The sequence below is a fragment of the Dasypus novemcinctus genome, chromosome 2 (genome assembly GCF_030445035.2).
Source record: "Dasypus novemcinctus isolate mDasNov1 chromosome 2, mDasNov1.1.hap2, whole genome shotgun sequence".
Taxonomy (NCBI): domain Eukaryota; kingdom Metazoa; phylum Chordata; class Mammalia; order Cingulata; family Dasypodidae; genus Dasypus; species Dasypus novemcinctus.
Genome location: NC_080674.1, coordinates 125,517,696 through 125,542,165, shown reverse-complemented (window position 1 = coordinate 125,542,165; position 24,470 = coordinate 125,517,696). Strand labels below are relative to the sequence as shown.

At 36.6% G+C, this 24,470-nt stretch overlaps 1 protein-coding gene across 7 annotated transcripts in view; it reads right to left on the bottom strand.

Annotated features, from left to right (window-relative positions):
* Positions 1 to 24,470, bottom strand: part of DMXL1 (Dmx like 1) — a 166,784-nt gene that overhangs the window by 106,676 nt on the left and 35,638 nt on the right. For all 7 annotated transcript variants that reach the window (XM_058277529.2, XM_058277531.2, XM_058277537.2 and 4 more), the window contains exons 6-9: positions 19,314 to 19,380; positions 17,583 to 17,761; positions 13,920 to 14,109; positions 12,420 to 12,588 (exon numbers count right to left, since the gene is read on the bottom strand). In XM_058277529.2, coding sequence (XP_058133512.1) covers positions 12,420 to 12,588; positions 13,920 to 14,109; positions 17,583 to 17,761; positions 19,314 to 19,380 — 605 coding nt within the window. The remainder of the gene's footprint in view (positions 1 to 12,419; positions 12,589 to 13,919; positions 14,110 to 17,582; positions 17,762 to 19,313; positions 19,381 to 24,470) is intronic.

Sequence of the window (24,470 nt, the reverse complement as noted above, 5' to 3'; positions counted from 1 at the left end):
AGGATGACTATCCCTTCTACTGGAGGGAGATTCTCAACAATGATAAGATATCCAGGATGCTTTGTGAAAATACATTATACTCCAAAAAAATACAAGAACCCATCAATAGTGATTATCTCTAGGAAGAGAGTGTAGGGTGAGGCATGGGTGGGAAAAAAAACTTTCTATACACATGGAATTTATCATTTGCAAAAACTGTTTTAATTTTTTTCAAATAATATTCCAAGGTTCCACTTTAAATACTCAAAATGTGACCACTTGGTTTTTATACTCTCAAAAAATATTTCAAAAAAAGATGAGCGCTTAATTCTTCAAATTCATAGGTAGACCCAGATAGTCTAGATCATTCAAGTTGTCTAATCGTACATATTTGACTATAGAGGTGAGTTTCTTATTTCTTCCTGCCACAGTTACTGAATATTTCTGCCCTATTTCTGAAATGGCTCCAAAGATCAATTACCAAATGCACTGGTTTTATTTTCACATCTACACAATAATTATAAAATACTAATTCCAAGGTGTTAACTTCTAATGCATTATGGATTTACTACCTTCAACCTTTGAATAAATTAAAAATATGGGAGTGATGTGGCTCAAGGGAATGGATGTGGCTCAAGAATTGAGCACCTGCTTTCCACATGGGAGGTCCCACGTTTGGTCTGGTGCATCCTAAAAACAAAACAAAACAAAAAACAACAAGGAAACAAACAAACAAAAAATCAACTCAGGGAAGCCAATGTGGCTCAGTGGTTGAGCACCAGCTTCCTGATACAAGGTCCCAGGATCAATCCCTGGCTCCGATATATATATGTGCGTGTGTGTATATATGTATGTGTGTTTGTCAATGATTTATCAGGATTTAAAAACACAAAACTAATCATAGCCTTAAAAAGCACACAAGCCAAGAGATAAACCAAAATACCTTCATGTGTAATATGTGAGTTGGATACAAGTTACCTAAAAAATTCACCCCAATTTTTTACATTATCAAAAACTAAAGTACAACTTATTTGTTATAAAATCAGTCTGCTCAATTTCAAAAACATTTTTTGGATCTTAAGACTTCTAGTTGACCAAAATGGCAGCATAAAATCCAACAAAGTTCAATTTCCCCACAGAATCTTTGAATAACTTTAACAAATTGGCAAAGTCATCTTCCAAAGAGCTCAGGAAAACAGTTAAAGGACTGCAATAACTTGGCAAACTCCAAATGAAGAAAATATAGCTTTAAATCAGGAGAAACTCATGGTGCCCTTAATGTATCTTCCCACACAACTCCCTGGCCCCAGTGCAGCCAGCCTGCATATTCATTATGGCCCCCGGCCATGTTCTCTAAGCAGCAAAGTAACCCCTGTATACAAACTAGGGTACCTATTTGTCAGTGCCAGTCTATCCCATAGCAGCTTGAAGAACTGAAACAGGACATTCCTCTCTGGCTCAGATTCCTAGAACTTTTCCTGCAGGCAGAAACAGCTTGCACCAAGTTTAAGCAACCTAGGGCAAAGGACTGCCAGCTTTACTACATACAACAGAGCACAGGGGTGGGAGTGGGTATCTATGCCATAGGGAGTAAAGGGTGTGTTAGGATTCCTGTAGAAACAGAATTTCTAAGGCCATGCACACAAGCCAATACCAGATACAAGCTCAGAAAGAACAGAGAAGAACCCACACTTTCACCATGAACTGATCTTATTAGTAAAAGAGACAAACTATGAAGAAGAGCACCAACTAACACAAAACAAATCTGCAAAAACTGTGAAAGGGAGTGTTTTGGTTTTGGTTTTGGTTTGCTTGCTTTTCTTAGCAACCGGCACTCAAGGAAATCAGTAACTATCAGCAGTTGGAAACTAAAAGGAGCAGCATGCAAGAAAAGAGTACAAGATAAACAGAGAAACAGGAAATGATGGCCCATCCAAAGGAACAGATAAAATTTCAGAATCAATCAATGAAAAAAACAAGACTTTGGATATGTCAAATACTTGACAAACTTTAATATACTCAAAGAGATAATGAAAAAAGTAGAAATAACTAAAGGACATCAGGAGAAAGATAATCAAAATGAAAATGTAAATTAAGACAAGGAAATTGTAAAAAAAGGAATCAAACAGAAATATATGTGTTGAAGACCTTAACTGAAGCAAAAAATTCCCTAGAATGCTCAACAGTAAATTGGAGCTGAAAGAAGAGAGAATGAGTGAACTTGAAGATAAATGAAATTATTCAGAGTGAGGAAGAGAAAGAAGAAAGAATGAAGTGAACAGAGCCTACTATACCTGAGGAACACCATCACGCATACCAATATAGACATTATGGGAGTCCCAAAAAAAGAATAAAGGGGCAGAAGGGATATTCAAAAAAGTAATGACAGAAAACTTCCAAATTTAATGAGAGACATGAATATACCGTTCAAGAATCCTAATGAACCCCAAACAGGAAAAAATCTTGGAGAACCATGCCCCAAAATAATATAATCAAACTATTGTAAGCCAAAGACAAAAAGAGAATTCTGAAAGCTACAAAGGAGAAGCAATGTGTCATGTAAAATGGAGCCTCAATAAGATTAAGTTTTTATTTCTCATCAGAAACCATGGAAACGAAAAGGCAATGGGATGAAATATTTAAAGAGTAGAAAGAAAATAACTGCCAGCCAATAATTTTATATCCAGTGAGACCATATAACAAGAATAAGTAAAATATTAAGACATTCTCAGATAAACAAAACTTAAGAAGTTCATCACAACTAGACCAGAAGTACAAGTAATTCCAAGGCAGTTCTTTGGACTGAAAGGAAGGATATTAGATAGTAAATCGAAGCAGCACAAAGAGATAAAGATCTCTGGCAAACTCATCCACTGCTGGTGGGAATGGAGAAAGATCCAACTATTCTGGAGGACAGTGGCGGTTTCTCAAAAAACTAGCCATAGATTTGCCATATGACCCAGCAATTCCACTGCTGGGTATATACCCAGTAGAACTGAAAACAAGGAAACAAACTGATATATGCACACCAATGTTCATAGCAGCATTGTTCACTATTGCCAAAAGTTGGAATCAACCAAATGCCCATCAACAGGTGAATGGATAAATAAAATGTGGTATATACATACAATGGACTACTACTCAGCTTTAAGAACGAATACACTACAAACACAAGTGATAACATGGATGAATCTTGAGAACCTTATGTTGAATGAAGCAACCCAGGCATTGAAGGACAAATACTACATGACCTCAAAGATATGAAATAAGTAAACCAAGCTGCCTCTGAGAGCTAGAGACTGGATGATAGGCTTAAAGGAAATTGGCGGGTAGAGGAAGGATGTAAGCTGACACCACATGGGTGAAATCTATGAGAAGCTGGAGGAAAGTATTTGTACAAGGAAGGGATAAAATGGGGGCAGAGGGTTATCTTTGGGTGGGGCTTTGCGGGCTTGAGGGGGGGCTAGGGATGGGAGGATGGGTAATACTGCCCAAGAAATTGGGGGGAGGGTGGGGCAACACACGAACGTAGGAGATTGTCAGATACTTGGTTGAGAGTATAATGCTGAGAAAACTTTTTCAAAAATATAATAAGGAAGGTTACCTGTTTAAGATGCTTAAAGGGGATAATCTGATGCAGGACAGACTGCTAGGGAATATGTGAATGCTCATTTTGCCTTAGTGGGTTATATCATTGGATAGAGACCCATATAATGAGAATGAAGGTATACCACATCTTGGGGAGGACTGATGCCCTCAAATAGAGGGAATTGTATCTCTTGAGAGAAATGGTGGCTCCCAGTGCATTAGGGCAGATGAACATGTCAAGCTCTTAACACTGTTGCAAGTATCTCTGAACATGGCCCTTCGAGCAATGAAGATTGACTGTCACTGTGGGCCCTAAGGGGAGGGGAAAAAAGGTATTGAATAGATGGAACCAATGTAACTGTGTGGGCAATAGAAGTGTTCCACAAGAGTACACAAGGAGGGATATAAAACATGTTAATTACACCAAGAATATATAGGGGCTGATAGGCTAAAACGTAAATCCTAATGTAAAACATAAGATAACTAAAAATTTTAAAAATTGTATAGTCTAAAATATAAACCACAACATAAACCCAAATGTTACCTTGTTTGAAAGTTATTGTCTCAATATCTGTACATCAGTTTCAGTAAATATAGTATGAATATGTAAAAAGATTATTGCTGTGGAAGGGAAAAGGCTTCATGCTGGATATGTGGGAGTAATGTATATTGTATATATGAATTACTGTGATCTAAAACTTCTGTGAAGATAAGCATAATAATTAGAAAAAAAAAAAGAAAAAGATAGGACATAGACACAGGAAAAGACAGAAGTAGCTGCCTTGGCAATCTGCATACAGGGCAACAGTTATTGCAGTGATGGAAGGCAAAACATAAAAAAAAAAAAAGCTTTTGCATTTTTAAATTTTTTGATACCCCAATTTATTTTTAACTTAATTTTTCTAGATTAATATGTATTCTATATCTAACCTTTAAACTCATCACTATATTCCATTTTACTATTAATGGAACCTGGCAATATATTGGGCTTCACTTTTCAAGAAGTTTTGGATCACAGAGAGGTTCAACAATGATAGGGGAGGAACACTGGTGTGGGATGTTATTGACAGGGGACACATGGTTGGCAGGGAGTTCTCCAGGGCATATATCCAGAGTACTTAAAAATGTTTGGATATTTTCATAGTGGATACAATTAAAAACAACAACTGAGGGAGTGCTGAGTTCCTAGACTGGGGAGCTCTATCACAGTCCCTAAAAGAACAGCAACAATCCCCCAAGTGGAACAGCAAAGACCAAAAAAGAAGGAAGGTCCAACAATGAGCCCTTGATACTAATGACTATGCTTGTGAGCCTGTGCACCTGAAATAAGAACACGGCCTAGAGCTGCAGGGTGCCTAAGAGTTACCTCCTGAGAGCCTCTGTGTTGCTCAAATGTGGCCAGTCTCGAAGCCAAACTCAGCATGTAAATGTGTTGCCTTCCCCCCAGCGTGGGACATGACTCCCGGGGATGAGCCTCCCTGGCGCCGAGGGATTACTACCAAGTACCAGCTGATGATGTAACTAGAAAAGGGTCAACTCGGACCAGCAAAATATATCAATCTACATATAATACCAGGAGTTAAAAATGCTTTTTGACCTGAATCAAAGGGGGAAATGGAAAGGACAAATGAGTTTATATGGCTATGAGTCTCCAAACAAGAGCTGGGAGGTTATCAGAGGGGTTGCCCTTATGCACACCTCAGCAGAGTTCCAGAGACAGATAAAACAGATATAACCCCAGGTATTGGTTCTTCTGAGGGCTAGAGAATTACCTGATAAGATTGCTTTAGGGCTTTTGATTGTCTACATTAGTGAGGTGTGACTCAGGTTGAGTCTCTGCCCCCTTGCTCAGTCTGATATAATGGGAGACACAGAGACTCAGAGAAAAAAGGAAGCCAGCATATTTGATTCTGCAATGTCAGAGAGAGGATTGCTTAAGCACAAACCCCTAAGAGGTTAGGCCCATGAAGCAGCTCAAGAAGAGATCAGCCCTGCTATATGCCTAGTAGCTTAAAGCTGAATTTGGGAAGAGAGCAGAATAGCTGAGACTGATATACGAGGCCCAGAAAGAGAAAAGCCCTATGCGGGTTGCTCAAAGCTAATCTCCAAGAGACAGTAGATTCTGGAGAGAAAGACAGAGACCTCTGCAGAGATCGGGGGCCATCTTCCTTCACCATGTGGCAGCACGCAGGATCAACAGTACCTGACTTTGTGAGCCAGCACCTCTTAAGGTGTTGCCTTGGTTTGGACTTCACAGCCTTTAAACTGTAAGCTTTTACCTCAAATAAACCTTTATAAAAGCCAACACATTTCTGGTACTTGTATTAGCAGCCCTTCGGCAAACTAAAACAGGTGGGTTAGGGGAAAAATACACCAAATGTAAGATACGGGCTACAATTAGTAGTTTTATATATATAAAAGAACAGCAAAATAATCCCTGGGATCTCGTACATGGGAAGTAGGAACTCAACCAACTGAGCTATACCCATCTCCCCAGTAGAAGTATTTTTTCTTTTCTCTCTTTTTTTTTTTATTCTCCCAGTAGTAATATCTTGACAACGCTTTTTCATAGTTTGTAACAAATGTTTCACAACAAGGCACGATGTTGGTGGTGCAGAGATATATGGGAGCCCAGGATGATATGCATGTATGTTTGTAAATGCACAACTGTTACTAAGCACTTACTATTTATGTATGTACATATATGAATGATACACTAATATAAAATTATTATGATAAAAAAAGAGAGAATTCTGAGCACAGCAAGAGAAAAGAGAGCTGTCATATCCAAGGGATACTCGATAAGACTAAGTGCCAATTATTTCTCATCAGCAACGATGGAGGATAGAAGACAGGCTATGATAAATGTAAGGTACTGAAAGAGGGAAACTACCAGCCAAAATTCTTTATCACACAAAACTGTCCTTCACTTAATGAGGCCAACATCACCCTAATACCAAAGCAAAATAAAGATAGTACAAGAAAGGAAAATTACAGACAACTTTCTCTTATCAATATAGATACAAAAATCCTCAACAAAACACTTGCAAATTGAATCCAACAGCACATTAAAAGAATTATACACCATGATCAAGTGGGTTTTATCCCCGGTAGCAAGAGTGGTTCAACATGAGCAAATAAATTAATGTAATATAGCACATTAACAAAATGAAGGGCCAAAACCCAAATGATCATCTTCATTGACAGAGAAAAGGCATTTGACAAAACCCATAATTCTTTCATGACTAAAAAAAAGAAAACTTAGAAAAACAGGAATAAAAGGAAATTTCCTCAACACCTTAAAGGGCATATATGAAAAACCGACAGCTAATATCATACTCAGTGGTGAAAGACTAAAGCTTTCCCTTTAAAAGCTGAAACAACACAAGGATGCCCACTGTAACCACTGTGATTCAACACTGTACTGAAGTTCTAGCCAGAGCAGCTAGGGAAGAAAGAGAAAAAGATGGCATCCAAATTAGAAAAAATAAGTAAAATTTCTACTATTTGCAGATGACATGATCCTATATATATAGAAAGTCCCTAAAAATCTACAAGCTACTAGAGCTAATAAACAAATTCAGCAAAGTAGCAGGGTACAAGATCAACACCTAAAAATCAGTAGTGTTTCTATAAACTAGTATTGAGCAAGGTGAGGAAGAAATCAAGAAAAAAAATTCCGTTTATAACAGCAATTGAAAAAATCAAATATCTAGGATAAATTTAACCAAGGACATAAAGGACTTGTACACAGAAACTACAAAACATGGCTAAAAGAAATGAAAGACTTAAACAAATGGACAGTCTATGTTTATGGATTGGAAGACTAAATATCATTAAGATGTCAATTTACTTAAAATAATTTGCAGATTCTGAAACCCCAATCAAAATTTCAATAGCCTACTCTGCAGAAATGGAAAAACCAATTATCAGATTTATTTGGAAGAGTAAGGGGTCCTGAAAAGCCAAAAAGTCTTGAAAAAGAACAAAGTTGGAGGATTCACACTTCCTGACTTGAAAGCATATTACAAAACTACAGTAGTCAAAGCAGCATGGTACTGGCACAAAGACAGATATATTGACAAATGGAATCAAGCTAAGAGTCCAGAAAGGGAGACCCGCACATCTATGGCCAACTGGTTATTTTTTTGTCACTTTTTTCCTTTCCCCTCACCCTCTGCCGCCCTCCTGTTTGTGCTATGTCCATTCACTGTGTGATCTTCTTTATCTATTTCTCTTTTTTGTCTTCTCTTCTTGTCTTTCTCCTCTAGGTCACCGGGATTCAATCCTGAGGACCTCTGATATGGAGAGAGAGCTTCCCTGTCAACTGCGCCACCTCAGTTCTGGTTTCTGCTGTGCTTCACCTTGACTCTCCCCTTTGTCTCTCTTTTCTGTTGCATCATCACCTTGCTGCGTGATGACTCACTTGCATGGGCACTGGCTTACTGCACAGGCACTGGGGTTGCTGCATGGGCACTTGGCTCACCACACAGGCACTGGCTCATTGCACAGGCATTCAGCTCACCATGCAGGCACTTGGTTCATTACGCAGGCACTTGCATGGGCACTTGGTTCATCGCATGGGTACTTGGCTCGCCATGCAAACACCCATGCAGACACTCGGCTTGCCGCACGGGTACTTGGCTCATCACATGGGCACTCAGCTTGCTGTGCACGCACTGGCTCATTGTGCAAGCAGTCTTTCTCTTCTTTTTCACCAGAAGGTTCAAGGGATCAAACCCAGGTCCTCCCATATGGTAGGTGGAGGCCCTATCACTTGAGCCACATCCACTTCCCCCAATTGGTTTTTGACAAGGCTGCCAAGTCCACTCAACTGGGAAAGAATAATCTCTTCAACAAATGGTGCTGGGAGAACCGAAGAGCCACATGCAAATGAATGAAAGAGGACCCCCATCTCACATCATATACAAAAATTAACTTAAAATGGACCCAAAATGTAAATATAAGAATCAGGACTATAAAACTCCTAGAAGAAAATGTAGGGAAGCATCTTCAAGATCTTGTGTTAGGCAATAGTTTTTTAGACTTTACACCCAAAGCAAAAGCAACAAACGAAGAAATAGATAATTTTGAGGACCCCTTCAAAATTAAAAACTTTTGGGCATCAAAGGACTTTGTCAAAGGAGTGAAAAGACAACTTATCAATGGGAGAAAATACCTGGAAACCACCATCCAATGAGTTTAATATCCACAACATATAAAGTAACTCTATAAAGAAATTTTAAAAATTAAATTTTTAAAAAGTAACTTTATAGTTCAACAAAAAGACAAAAAACAAGTAAAGAATGAGCAAAAGACTTAAACATTTCTCAAAAGATACACAAATGGCTAAAAAACACATGAAAAGATGCTCATCACTAGCTTTTAGTGAAATGCAAACCAAAACCACAATGAGATACCAATTTATACCCACTAGAATGGCTACTATTTAAAAATCAGAAAATTACAAGTGTTTGAGAGAATTTGGAGAAATAGGAATACTCATTCATTGCTGGTGGCATGAAAAATGGTGCAGCAGCTGTGGAAGACAGTTTGGCAGTACCTCAGGAAGCTATATATAGAAATTACCATATGACCCTGCAATCCCATTACCAGGTATATACCTAGAAGAATTGAAAGCGGGTATCGGAAAAGATATTTTCACACCAGTGTTCAACTGCCAAAAGATGGAAGCAACCCAACTGTCCATCAACCAATAAATGGATAAACAAAATGTGGTATATGGCTATGATGGAACATTATTCTCCTGTAAAAAGGAATGTAGTCCTGGTACATGCAGCAACCTGCATGAACCTTGAAGATTTTATGCTGAGTGAAATAAGCCAGAAATAAAAGGACAAATATTTTATGATCTCACTGATACGAACTAATTATAATAAGCAAACTCATAGAGTTAGAATCTAGAATACCAGGGGATAGAGTGAGGGTAGAGAATCAGGAGCTAATGCTTAATTTGTACAGAATTTCTAGTTAGGTTGATTGTAAAGGTTTGGAAATGGATGATGATAATGGTAGCACGTTATTTTAAGTATAATTAACAGCACTGAATTGTATAGGTGAATGTGGTTAATGGGGAAACTTTAGGTCACATATATTACTAGAATAAAAATTAAAAAATAAAACATAGGAAAGTATAACACAGTGAATCCTATTACAAACTATGGACTATAGTTAACAGTACCAATATAGGAATGTTCTTTCATGAATTATAACAAATGCACATTAATACAAGGTGTTAATAATAGGGTGGTATTTGGGAAAAAATACACTTAATATAAACTATGGGTGATAGATAACAGTACTATTTTAATTATATTTCATTAACTGTACCAAAGGTAACTACTGTCCAAAAAAACTATAATTATAAAAAAGTACTATAATCAATTGCAACAAATGTTCCACATCAATGCAAGGTACTGGTGGTGGGACAGTGTATGGGTATCTTATATTTTATGTATGATTGTTCTGTAAATCCACAACTTCTCTAATAACAACAACAACAAAAAGAAAATTCATAAAAAGTAATGACAAATTTATGGTTTTAGACACAGAATGTATAAAGATATAAGTTGTAACAAATACAACAAAAAGTGGTGGTATTGGAACATAGTTTTGTTTAAGGTATCAAAGTTGTTTGGATCAAATCAAACCTGATAATTATAGTTAGGATGTTAAATTTTAGCCCCATGGTAACCACAAAGAAAATATTAGAAAAATATACACAGAAGGAAATAAGAATGGACTCAAAATGGTTAAGTACAAAAAATCAAATATATACGAAAGGAGGCAGTGTTGGAAAAAATGAGGGACAAAAAAGGTATAAGGGGAGCAGGTGTAGCTAAGAGGTTACGTGCCTGCTTCCCATGTACCAAGTCCCAGGTTCAATTCCTGATACCTTCTAAAAAAAGTAAAAGACTTATAAAAACCAAAAGGAAAAATAGCATAAGAGAGTACTGCTGTGGCAGTTTGAGATTATTTATGAATCCCCAAAAGAAAGATTGTAAACTAGTCTGTTCTTCTAAGTGTAATACCCTTTGATTGTATTGGATTCTACTGAGATGTCTTTGATTAAATTATGTGAAGATTAATGCTTTGATTCGACCATGTCAGTAGGATGTAACTCAGAGTTGAGTCCCTGCCCCTTTGGTGGGCTGTATAAATAGACACTCAAGAAGACACACAGAAGAAGACACGGAGAAGAGAGAGAACTTTGTCAGTTTTGATCCTGGAGCCCAAGGGAGAGATGGACCATTTGCCTGACAGCTTATAGCTGACCTTGGGAAAACAACTGAAACTGATACAAGAAACCCTGGGAGACAAGCCCAGAGTGGGGAGCCTGAACACTTACAGAGATCAGCAACCACCTTGCTTCAACACGTGGCAACTGACTTTGGGGAGAAACCAACCTTGAGATGGCTCTTTAGGGCCTTGTAACTGTAAACTTTTACAAGTTACAAAAGTCAAAAGATTTCTGGTACTTTGTATCAGCACCCCTTTGGCTGACTAATACTGTCTGCTATATCAATAGTTACTTTAAATGTATATGTAGTAAACTTTCTAGTCAAAAGGGAAAGATTGGCAGAATGGATTAAAAAGCATGGCCCAACTACATGCTCTTTTTAAAAAAGATTCACCTTAAATTCAAAGATACAGATAGATTCAAAGTAAAAGGATAGAAAAAAATATTCCAAGCAAATAGTAAGCAAAATAAAGCTGGAGTAGCTATACTAATATCAAATAAAATATACTTTTAGTCAAAAGTTGTTACCAGGAACAAAAAAGGACACTCTATACTGTAAAAGGGTCAATTCAACAAGAAGACTTAACAAATGTAAGTATATATGTCCCTAATAGCAGAGTCCCAAAATATATGAAGCAAATATTGACAGATTTGATGGGAGATAAACAGTTGTACATTAATGGTAGGAGACACCAATATATCATTTTCAATAATGCATAGAACATCCAGGCAGAAGGTCAGTAAGGAAAGAGAAGACTTGAACCATACCATAAATGAAACACACTTAACAGACATATATAGAACACTGTACAAACAATGGAAGAACACACATGAAAGGATATTCAACAGCATTAGCCATTAGGGAAATGCAAATCACAACCAAAGTGAGATATCACTTCATGTCTACTGGAACGATTATTAAAAAGAGAAAGGAAAAAAAGAATGTTGGGAGAGATGTGTATAAACAAGAATCTTCATACATTGTCAGCAGAAATGTAAAATGGTACAGCCACTGTGGAAAGTTTAATAAAGAAATACTATATGACCTGGCAATTGCAAAGCTACTTGATAAAAGTACTATCAACAGGGACTCAAACAGATATTTTCACAACAGTGTTCACAGTGCCATTATTCACAATTGCCAAAAGATGGAAGTAATCTAAATGTTGATCGACCAAAGAATGGATTAAAAAAATGTGGTATATACATACAATGGAATATTATTCAGCCATAAAAAAATAATGATGTTCTAACATATGTAACATGGATAAACCTTGAAGACATCACAATGAGTGAAATAAGCCAGACACAAAAAGACAAATGTTGTATGATATCACTGATATAAAAAATCAGAATATGCAAACTCTTAGAATCAAAAACTAGAACACAGGTGATCAGGTCCAGGTAGGAAAGTAGAAAGGAGAGTGAATGTTTATTTGGTAAGAATTTCTGTTTGGGGTGATGGAAAAATAGATGGTGGTAACATTGCTTAACTGTATAACTGAAAAGTGGATAAAATTGGAAAATTTAGACTGTATATATGTTTCCAGAATAAAACAAAACAAGTATTTTTTGAGCAGTGCTCTTTTACCTGTAGCTGGGTTGATGCTGGCAGCAATATGAAAGTGGCAAAGTGCGTTAGCCTGCAGTGGAGTGTTTCTGTGGACATGATGAGGATCCTGCTGATGTGGCATGTATCCAGTATGAGCTACAAGTGCAAGTGATCTCCTCCGGCCTCTACGAAAATGTCTCAGATTTACCTATGTTAATAAAAAAAAAGTAAAACTACTGCTTATATTTTCATAAGTAATATGTATATGTAAATGTTACATAATGATTGTTAGAAGTTACATATATATTAAGTGATTTTTATATGTAAAAATAATGCCCAGAATTTTTGTATGGCAAATTTGATACCTATATAAGGCTAGAACTTAAAAAGCCTGATGCTTTTCATAACTTTTACACAATTAATTTTTAGTTCATTTATTTTCTTATAATTAATTTCCTGAGCTTAAAAGCCAGGAGAAGTTTGCTATAATGTTGTTTTTGGACAATGATGTCTCTTTATATACTCTCTTTGTACCCACAGCTTACTTCCCCTAAACATAAAGTACTGAATATCACCATCATACATGAAGATATTTCATAATTTACAAAGCATTTTAATAGACATTATCTCATTTGGTCCCAGAAGGTAGAGTGTGCAAGTACTGTTATTCTCATTTTTCACATGAGAAAATAGTTTATACAGAGCCCAAGGTGATCTATCTTATAAGAGGCAGAGCTAAAAGTAAAACAAAAGTTTTCATATTCTTAGCCATGGACTTCTTCAGCTACTCTCCACATACTATCAGAATACTGTCAGCTGCTTAGTACTAACACAATGCAATGTATTTATTCCCATTATGACGCAAAATAGTTTATTATTCAAAATTTGTTTCTTTTTTATATTATTCAAATTTGAAAAATAAAGTTGTTTCACAATCATACAAAACATTCAAAGGTAAATCATTTTTCGATCACTTGCTGTTTTCAATAGTAAAAAAATAATAAGAATCTGTATTAGCAGTCTACCTTCAATTAGTCCAATCATCAAAAACTAACTTTTATTTTCAACATTAATTAGTGAAATAAAGATTCCAAGTTCAGGGGGTAGGGGTAGGGTGGAGGGGGTGGTCCTAAAAATAAGAAATAGAACAGAATCTGATAAACTACTATAATTAATCATTCCTGTAATTATGACAGGACAAAATATGTCCAAGCTTCCTTCAAAGAAAGTATATTTTTACACTCAAATCTTTGTAATCTCAGATTTCAATTTACTTTATGTTACTTCAGAGAAGTCAAGTATACTCATCTCTTTATTATCATTAAAGGAAGACTAACTTCATAATAACAGGTAGTTTTAAACTGTCGAAAAAATCCTTAAGTATTTTTTTGAGCCAAATAAAACTAAACATTTTCTGAGAACTGTTTTGCTGAGACATTTACTTTCCATAATTATATATTGGGATGAATGTTACAAAAACAGCAAAATACAAAAAAGTTTTAAAACTTATAGGAAATAATAACTAACAAAAATACTTACTTCTAAAGCATTTTGAACTCGTTCTTTACTGGAAGCATTTCTCTTGAAGTTATTTGTTAAATTAATTGATTCAGTCCAATGGTTGCAGTCACCTCCATATAGCAAACAATCATTTGGTAAAAATGTCTCTACCCAAAGACGACATACATTATCTTTGCAGCAAGTTAACAGTACATTACATACAGAAGCCCTAAAGAATAAAAAGATTTCAGAATGAAAATATAAATTTCACATAGTATCAGAAATTATTCTACAATTCTACAATGTTTCTCTAATTACTTAAATGCACACAACTAAGGTACCAATGAAGAAAATGTTAATACAAAACCACGCCATCAATGCAACTGAGTGGGTACTGGATTAAATCACAGCACATACTTGCCAACCTATTTCTTTTTTCCTAGAATTCAGCAGTTCTTGTTTCAACAATCTAAGATTCTTCTTCCCACTAAAAAACAGACTTGAGAACAAGTCATAATCCTTTAGAGTCAAATAGGGAAAAAACTACATCTTCTAATAATACTTCCTGATTTATTAAGTGGATGGTTATTATGTGGATTATTTTGTAATGCTTCATTTTTTACTTTCTGTAAAGGCACACGCAAACTGGTCACAAACAGCACACTTACTCTCTCCATGTTTAACATATACCTAAAGGAGTGAAGTGAAAGAATAAAAAAATCTATAATAAAATAACCTAGCCACGTCCCTCCTTAGTCATTCTTGAATCTCAGTGAATTTACCTTCTCGTAACACCAACAAATAAAAGAAAAATCAATCACAAATACATTAGTGAACCTCATAAGCATCAAGAACTTAAAGGCTAAAACTTATTAACAAAGACTGCCTTCTCTGGATAATTCAGCAAGTTCAGAAAAAAGGAAAATGTAGGTACTTTTTCAAATATGTCCACGTGATTAAAAAAGAACAATCTATAGAAGGCTTCTATTAGATAACTCAGGAAGTTAAAAAAGAAAAAAAAAGAAATCAAAATTTGTGCAGTAGCTACTTCATTGAACATATTTATTTGATTTTAAAAAGAAGTAACAGACAGGAAGAAAAGGAAGAACAGTATGCTTTATCCTGGCTGTTCACCCCTTCCACTCCCTCCTTCCCCTCTGCCCCTTTTCAATCCAACTTTTTTCTTTCTCTCTGCCTCTCTCCTTCCCATCTTCTGGGTTTCCCTTCCTGTGTCCCCTTACTCCATTCTCTGACTCTGAGCCTCCAAGCTACCCTCCCTCTCCACTTTTCCTTCTATCTATCCCTCTACCTCTCCCTGTCTAGAGTACTTCCTTTCCTCCTCAAAGCCCCTATCTCTCCCTTCTTTCATCCCTCCCTCTTCCTCCTCAAAAAGAGCAGGGCATATTCTCCTTCCTCCCATTTCCATTCCAACTATAGCTTCCTTCCTCCTTTCCTCACCCCTGCTTCTCTTCCTCCACTTCTTCCTCTCTCCTCCTCCACCTTCTCCTTACCACTCCTCTGCATTCCTCCCTTTTTCTTCTTTTCCCCCTCCTTCCCTTTTTCCCTCCCTCTTCATTTTCTTGTCTTTCCCTCTCTATCCCCCTCCACTCTCTCCTAAGCTCTCTCCTGCTCTCTTTCCTTTTAGTACATTCACATAAATAAAAGCACTAGCAATGAGATTAGCAGTCAAGTAAACAAATATAAACAAAAAGAAAATACATGAAAGGGAAGAAGAATATGGAAAATTCAAGGCTCATTGAGCCAATTTGTAATTGACAGAATGGAAAGGCATAAAGGAAAAGCAGAAAGTAGGAAACAAATGGGCTGAACAGAGAACAAACAGAAGAGGTAGAGGAACTGAGGTAAGACTAACAAAGCAAATAGGAAAAGCACACAACTAAGAAGCACGGAAAGAACTATGACTCTGGAGAGTGGGTGGCCCCAGATGACTCTCCTCAGGATACCAGGCCTTACAGCTCGCAGGTAGTATAGCAGGGCATGGAAGAAATACCTTTATCTGTTTGAGGCATTCTCCCTTCCTTCCTTCTCCACCAGAGGCATCTTACCCTCCTATAACATATCATATTCAGATCATATTCAGGTATATTTTAAAAATGACACACCATATTTAGGTATATGAAAAAAAAAAAATAACACCTTATATAAAGCAACCATGTGATAAGTATGTGCTCCCAGCGCCTACCCTATTTTGAAGTAACAGCAGACTAAGGTGGTTTTGAGGCTATATTATCCAAAAACAAATTTTGAAGGTGCTTTGAAGGACGTCACCAATCCCCCACCCAACCCAACCCACATTCATAAATTTTTAATTGACAAATATGACACTACAAAAACTTCACCATTCTCTTTCAATCCAACAGTCTCCTTGCATATGTTATTAGCCATCTGATTGAGCATCTTAATTATATAAGAAAAGCAAAGCACCTGTACTGCTCACCCCTGCTTCTCCTCCTAACATGTCAGAAAGAGCAAAGATCTTTGGTAGGACCTGTCTCATGAGAAAGGGTCTGCTTTCTCACTATATATACCTGCAGGTAGTTGGTGGAATAAAAATGAAAACCAAAAGTACTCAGAGAGATTGGCTGGTTCTTAAATGACATGGATCTGAAAGTCAAAATTCTGAATATCTATAAAAGATGCTATAATTAACAGATATTAAATTCTAGTTGTATACATCACAATTGCCTATGCTGCAGAATTTAGCTGACAGAGATAAAATGCACATGGGCAGAAAAATAATACTGATATGCTTTACTGCTATTGCCATTATCAATAATAGTCCAGTTTAAAGCATGTGCCTCTGCTTCCACCATGAACAGTTCTGCAGAGTCTCAGTGAAGAAGGTCAGGAACAGATGTGATTGCCCTCTCTCAAAAGATATAATACTTCATGAGTCTTTCTTTTAGTAGTCTAGTGGTGGAAGCATTTGTGAATGAAAACACTTGTATATAGCAGGAGAAATCAGACTCTGAAAAGATGTAATCCTCAGAGATTCCAACAGGCTCACAGTTGTGATGGCAGCTATTTTTTACCAGTGTACAACTATTAAAAGGATAGTTAACATATGCCACCGTTCATTCTATTCTAAACACATATATATGTGGGTGATGGTCGAGAGTAGCAGAGCAACAGCTTTCAAAGTGCAGCTGGGGTAAGGAGGTTTTACTAACTATACAGATTGTCTACAGCACACTTCCTTAGCCCAAAGATTTACACATCTTTCTAAGACCATTACTGTTTCTAGAATATGTTCTTCTTCTGGGCTTTGTTGAGAGTGGAAGGATGGAGCAGAAAGAACAGTAATTGCTACTCTGGGAAATAACAAAAAAAATCTAGCTTTTTTTCCTGCTGGCTCAGAAGAGCAAAAATAAAGTCAGCAAATAATCCAGATATACTACTACAGATGTCTCAGGTGAGAAAATTCATAAAAACCTGAAAAGGTAAGAGAAGAAACTGTATTGTTCATATTGTGTAGGCAAATTAAAGATGATTCCATCACCATCTGATGTGGTGTTAAATAATTTCAACTTAAACTTCTTTTACATAACTGTCATCTTAAAAGTTGATCATAACTGACCTAGGACTAGACGTTTGCAGGCCATGGGCTATCTTTTAATTATTCAAATCAAATCTTCATAGCTCAGAGGTTCTTCATGGGAAAAAAATTAGTAATCAACTGACCTAGGCATATATTTGCTTGTCTTACGCCAGGAAAATCCATTCACAGCTCGAGGATGGGCCAGATATACAAACGAAAAGTCAATTTCTCCTTGGGATTGTTTTTCTGAACTTCTATCTGGAGAGGTAACAGCTGTCCGCCAGTTTTCTACATTATACCATACTTTCAAAAGGCAGTCATCCTAAGGGGGGGGAAAAGCATCATAATTTCAAAAAAGTCAAATTCTGATCAGAATCAAATTAAAGATGGCAAAAGTAAGCTTTCTCTTTCCAATTGCAAGAATTTAGGGGTAAGAGGGGGCTGGGTGTAGAGAAATTGTGAACAAAATCTCTGATACTGATAATTCTCTATTAGCATTCCTTATTTGTGCTTTGAGAATTGAAAGTTTGTGAATGTTTGCACTTTGTATGGGATGACTGAATAAAATGCTAACTAGTCACCATATACTATGGGAAATGGAGTCATTCCAGAAAGATGAAGATAAAATTAAGAAACCATTTACCATTTAGTCAATTATCAAATGAGAAGGCAATACCACTAGCAGACTTACAAAGACTACTTATTATTGGGAAAAAAATGACACTTTTCATAAATTATCATCAATTACCAAAGAAAATGTTGAAGATGGTTAACAAATTAATAACCAGTACTACATAAGGTATTCTAAGCACAATCAAATTTTCACCTTTCAATTTTAGCAATTGGGAGAAGTACAAGGGAGACCAAAAGGTACCAGATGCTCCTTGTAAGCTACACCTGAGTTCCCACCTATAGTCACTCAGAAAAACAGTTCTTTCCTAAAAAATGAACCTCACTGGGGTTTCAGCATAGCTTACTCTCATAGTTTGCAGAAGGCTTTCTGCCATGAGAATGATTTCAGACAATTACTAGTTCATGAACTGCTCTATAAACCAATGATTTTAAAAAGCCCACCCCACTACCAAGGAAATATGTTGTTCTGAGATCAACAGGTAACAACACAGTATGCATACTACAGAAAGTCTATCAAAGTTTTATATTTTAAATACAGCTTAAATAACCATACTTCTCAGCTAGAAAATAATGTTAATAGTACTCATAGTTTTTGACTATATATTAATACCACATGCAAGGTATTATGCTAGTCTTTACACACACACACACACGTCTAAATTAATCCCATCATTATGAGATATTATTTTCATTTTATACATGAAAATAACAAAGTTCAAAGAGATTAATCAACTTGCACAATTTGGTAAATGGCAGGACTTACACCCAGATTTACTTCTTCTTAAATTTTGTTCTATTTTTAAATCCCCACCCCCACTCCCCGCCCCCCCCCCCCCCCCCGGGCCAGGGATTGAACCCAGGACTTCCTAAGTGGGAAGCCAGCACTCAACCACTGAGCCACATCAGCTCCCCTGAGTTGGTTTTTTTTCATTTGTTTGCTTGTTGTTGGTGTTTTTTTGTTTTGTTTTTAGGAGGCACCAGGAATCAAAGCTGGGACCTCCCATGTGGGAAGTAAGCACTCAGCCACTTGAGCCACATCCATCCCCCAGATTTACTTCTAACTCTATATGTTTCAATCATACTATACTGCCTTTTAACACCACAATATTTTGCTAATTTTGCTATTTAAAAGTTTTTAATACAAAATATTTTTAATCTAAATAAATGAAAGAAGCTAGTTAATGTTTTTGAAGTTTTAAAGAAAAACCATATACTTTGCCAATAGCATTTTCACAATTTACCTTTCCAGCAGTGGCAAAAAATTCTCCATCTGGTGAAAATTTCATTAAATGAACTTGGGAAGCAGTTCTGAAAAGTAAACAGATATGAAATAATTTTCAAAGAATATTAAATGAAATAAAATGCAGTATTTCTTTAAATTACACTTCAGCAATTTTATTGAAATAGAAAATGTTGTAATATAAGTTTTGCATTCACCCTTAAGTATGCCTCATAAACAAGTTACTAGGATAAAATTTTGGGGGGGGGTACTGGGGCTGGGGATTGAACTGGGACCTTGTATGCGGGAAGCTGGCACTCAATCCACTGACACACATTGGCTCCACTGATTTGGTTTTATCATTTGTTTTGCTTGCTATTTGTTTTTTTGTTTTTAGGAGGCACCAGGGACCAAACTCAGGACCTCCCATGCCATTCACAGGCACTCAATCGCTTGAGCTGCATTCTATACATTTGTATTCTATACATTTTTTTTTAAGATTTATTTTTATTTATTTCTCTCCCTCTCTTCCCCCTCCACCATTGTCTGCTCTCTGTGTCCATTCACTGTGTGTTCTTCTGTGTCTGCTTGCATTATCCAGAGGAACTGGGAAACTGAGTCTCTTTTTGTTGCATCAGCTTTCCATGTAGGCAGGGTCATTCTGGGCAGGCTGCACTTTTTTTCACATGGGGTGGTTCTCCTTATGGGGCACACTCCTTGTGCATGGGGCACCCCTATGCAGGGGCACCCGTGCATGGCACTGCACTCCTTGCATGCGGCAGTACTAAGCATGGGCCAGCTTACCACATGGGTCAGGAGGCCCTGGGTATCAAACTCCGGACCCTCCATATGGTAGATAGATGCTCTATCAGTTGAGCCACGTCCACTTCCCTCTAGAATAAATTTTAAAAGTAAAAATATTCATGCATGATAGTCATGCTAGGTATGACTAGTGAAGATCTTTAAAGCATAAGATAAAAGAGTAATGGCTCTTCTTCCCTTAGAATGTGAGAAAGAGAGGAAAATTTATTTTTTTAATCTGGCTACCTAATTTCCAGAGACTTGGATCCCTACATTCCAACACACACTTTCAGGGAAAATGCATTCTATCTTGAGGCAGGGCAGCATTTTCCTAAAAATTATGTGTGCGTTAATAGGACATGTACAGCAGTAATGGATTCCAACTGCCAGACTCCCCTGCCTACTTGATATATACAGAGACTTGCCCTTTGTTCTCAAAGGTGCTTTGGCTCAATTGCCTTCATTACCTTCCCTTCAGGCTACCCACCTATGCTGATCTCAAAACAACTTTCAAAATCACTGCTTCCCTTTTCTTTACACAAATCCCACGCTCAAACAGATCCATACTAAACTTTTTCTAAAGCAAGCAAAAGAAAAATTCTGTCACATGTATTCCAAATATAAATAACTATTTCTCCCATTCTAAGTGTAATAAATATACATGGAAAGATTGTCATACAGATGCATGAAAGAAGAAAATGAAATCACCTATAGTTTCACCAATACAACTATACTCCTTTCCCATGGAAAACCACTGTTAACATTTTAATTTACAGATTTCCAGACACTTCTCCTTTTCCCACTCTCTTTCTGTGGAATGGGTGGAGGGCTGGAAACTGAGCTCATATTTACAATTTGCTTTGTAGTATCATTTATTTAGTTATAATTATTTTAAATGTGCTGGGGATACCTTTGCATAAAACATGTATAGATCACTGGTTTATTGGCTGCATGGTATTTCATTATACATATATACAAGGATTTAAAGCAATTTAATAATACACTTTTTTTTTTCTAATTTTTGCCTCTACAAAAAAAATTTTTAAGGTATATCCTTGCACGCACATTTTTTAAAATACTTTTAAAATTTTTTAAAAAACACTTTAGATTACATAAAAAATATAGGGGATTCCCATATGCCCCACTTCCTATGACTCCCACACTCCTCACATTAATAACAACCTTCATTAGTATGGTACATTTGTTACAACTAACACACATTGGAGCATTACCACTAAGCGTGGAATATAGTTTACACTATAGTTTACACTCTGTCCTGCACAATTTTATAAGACACGAAAAAATATATAATGGTCTGTATCCATCATTGCAACGTCATTCAGGACAATTCCAATGTCCCAAAAATGTCCCCACATTACACCTGTTTTTCCCTCTCCTTCCCCTCAGAATCTCTGGTGACCACTGTCTCCGCATCAATGAGTTCTTCCATTGCTAGAATCACAATAAGACTATGGTAGAATAATCGTAAGCCTACTCTAGTCTATCATTCACTTCCCAATTCTGAGGATGCTGGGATGGTGATGCCCACTCCGCCTCTTAATTAAGAGGGGGCTTAGATCCCATTGGGCTGATGGACAGGACTAACTTGCTTGCAGTTGCAGACTCTCTCTGCTCCTTGGGATGGACACTGTCCATCATCATCTCCTTGTTAGTTGTACTGGATGAGTCTAATGAACTGGAAAGTAGGTGTTGCAACTCTGTTGAAATGCAGGGCCCAAACAGCACATGGACAGTCCAAAGTATATGTCTCTTGGACATATACTTATCAAGTCTATTAACTTACTATAGGTTAAATACAGAAGAGGGAGAAGAGCCATGTGTAGGAAAACCAACTCTACACTTCATTGTTATAGTGTCCAACTCTATAACAATGAAGAGCATATATTCCAAAGTAGGGACAACTGGCAGGGCACCAAACTCCTGAGCTGTCTGCCCTGTCTATAGTGTATGGATGTCTCTAGAGCCCTCAGGAGCCCCACTATTTGAGGCAATATTTACTTGCACACACATTTTTATGCATCTAGCCAATCCTAAGGATATTCTTAAGACAAATTAATAAAAGTGTCTAGTGTCTATGATTGTGGATTTGCAACCCCCCCTTCTTTTCTCAAAACAGCATCAGGGCAGTCTTTTTAAAAGGAAATTAGATTCTCAAAATGCCCTCTGCTCAAAACCCCCAATAGTTTCCCAACCCATTCAGAATAAAAGACTTAAGACTTCACAGTGGTCCATAACCTGCCTGCAACTCTAATCATTTTCACTCAATTTATTTACTCCACTCCAGCCACAAGCTACCTTAGGGCCTTTGCCCTTAAGATTCCCTCTGCATACAATATACTTTCTCAAATCCATGCATACATGGCCTACTCCCTCATTCCCTTCAGGACTATGTTCAAATGCCACCTTCACTTTTCTCCTTATGCTATTTAATATTTTTCCATATTACTTGTTTTTGCATATAGGTTCTAGCCCCATGACTTTTCTGATTAGTGTACTTACAGTCTCAAATAATTGGTCTTGTCCAAGTTACTACCGTATACTCTAAACTTAAAGAACATTAAGTTTCCTCCCAAATTCCAACGGCAAGAAACACATTTCAAATTCTCAGTCATCCCAGGGTAGCCCCTGGTTAGATCTTAAGTGAAGGCAATTTAACACTGCCCCTCCCTCCACCACGTTTCCAAAGTCCTATCTCTGTAGTTTTCCCTGTCCACATATTAACCCATCTTTACATCCATGATTCAGCAGTGGGGTGAAAAATACATGGTACCAGCTCATTTGAAATCTTTTAAAATTCTACATAAGGTAAGCCTGCCTTACTCTCATTTTGTTATTTGGTATCTATTTTATCACTAATTCATATAAAATTGAGGCAAAAGAATTCCATTAAACATCCTGTTATAACTGTTTATTGTCTATCGCTTCCTATTTGTTTATTGCTATGTCCCCAGCACCGAGAACATGGCAGGCACTTAATAAACATTTGTTGAATGGATGAATGAAACCTGCAATTGCAAACTATGAGGTTTGAAAAAATTTAAATCTATTGGGTCATATCGACAAATTATTTTCTAGAAATATAATATCAGTTGCATTCCCTTAATAACATATATAAGAGTGCCTGGGCTTCGGACTGAAACAGAAAGCTCCCGAGTCTGGCCGGCCGTCAATAAACCATTTAAAAAAAAAAAAAAAAAAAGAGTGCCTGTTTCTCCAAATACTCATAGCATTCATCCTCTTTATCTGGATCTTTCACATTTTTTGATTTTAGGTGAGGGTGTCCAACTCCTAATATGCTTATCATTTATATGCATTACCATTTAAGAAATTTTCTCCATCTTCTGTTGCTTACTATTGGGATGTTGTTTCAGCTTAATTTTAAGACCTCCTTATATAAAAGGCATTAACCCAAAAATGCAAATATTTTTCCTCAGGTTTTTAATTGTCTTTATGGTCTTTTTATTGAAGAGAAATTTTTTATTGTTACAGTTAAAGCTACGCATTTTTCCTTTTTGTTGTCTGTTATGGGTTGAACTACATCCTCCCAAAAAAACCTGCTTGGAGTCCTAACCCCTGATACCTGTGAATCTGACTTATTTGCAAATAATAGTCTGTGCAGATATAATCAAGTTAACATGAGGAACTACTGAAATAAGGTAAGCCCTAATCCAGTATGACAGAGTGCTTATAATAAGACATAGACAAAAACACAGAAGATGGCCACGTGAAGATGGAGAAAGAAATTGGAGTCATCCTGCCACAAGTCAAAGAATGACTGGGCCCACCAGAAGCTGGAATAGGTAAGGATCTTCCCATAGAGGCTTCAGAGTAAGAGCATGGCCTTGTCAACACCTTGATTTCAGACTCTTCTAGTCTCCAAAACTCAGAGAACAAATTTCTATTGTTTAAACCTCCCAATTTGTAGTAAATTGTCACAGCAGCCTTAGAAAATTAACACACTATCATATTTAGAAAGTTTTCCCTTGAATCTAAAGCAGTACTTTTTTTCCAATAGGAATAAAACATGAAGAAGTGAACCAAATTCTAAATTTTCTAGCAGCCACATTAAAAACAGTAAAAAACGGGTGAAATTAATTAATAATATATTTTATTTAACTCAATATACCCAAAATATAATTTTAACATGTAATCAGTATAAAAATTGATATATTTTACATCTTTTATTCATGCTAAGTTTTTAAAATGCAGTGTGTATTTTACAGTCACAGTACATCTCAATTTAGACAAGTCACAATTCAAATGCTCAATACCTACATGTGGCCAATGGCTACCACATTGGACACTGTAACTATAAAAGTGGAATACTCACCTACATTTTCTTCTAATTTTTCTTTCA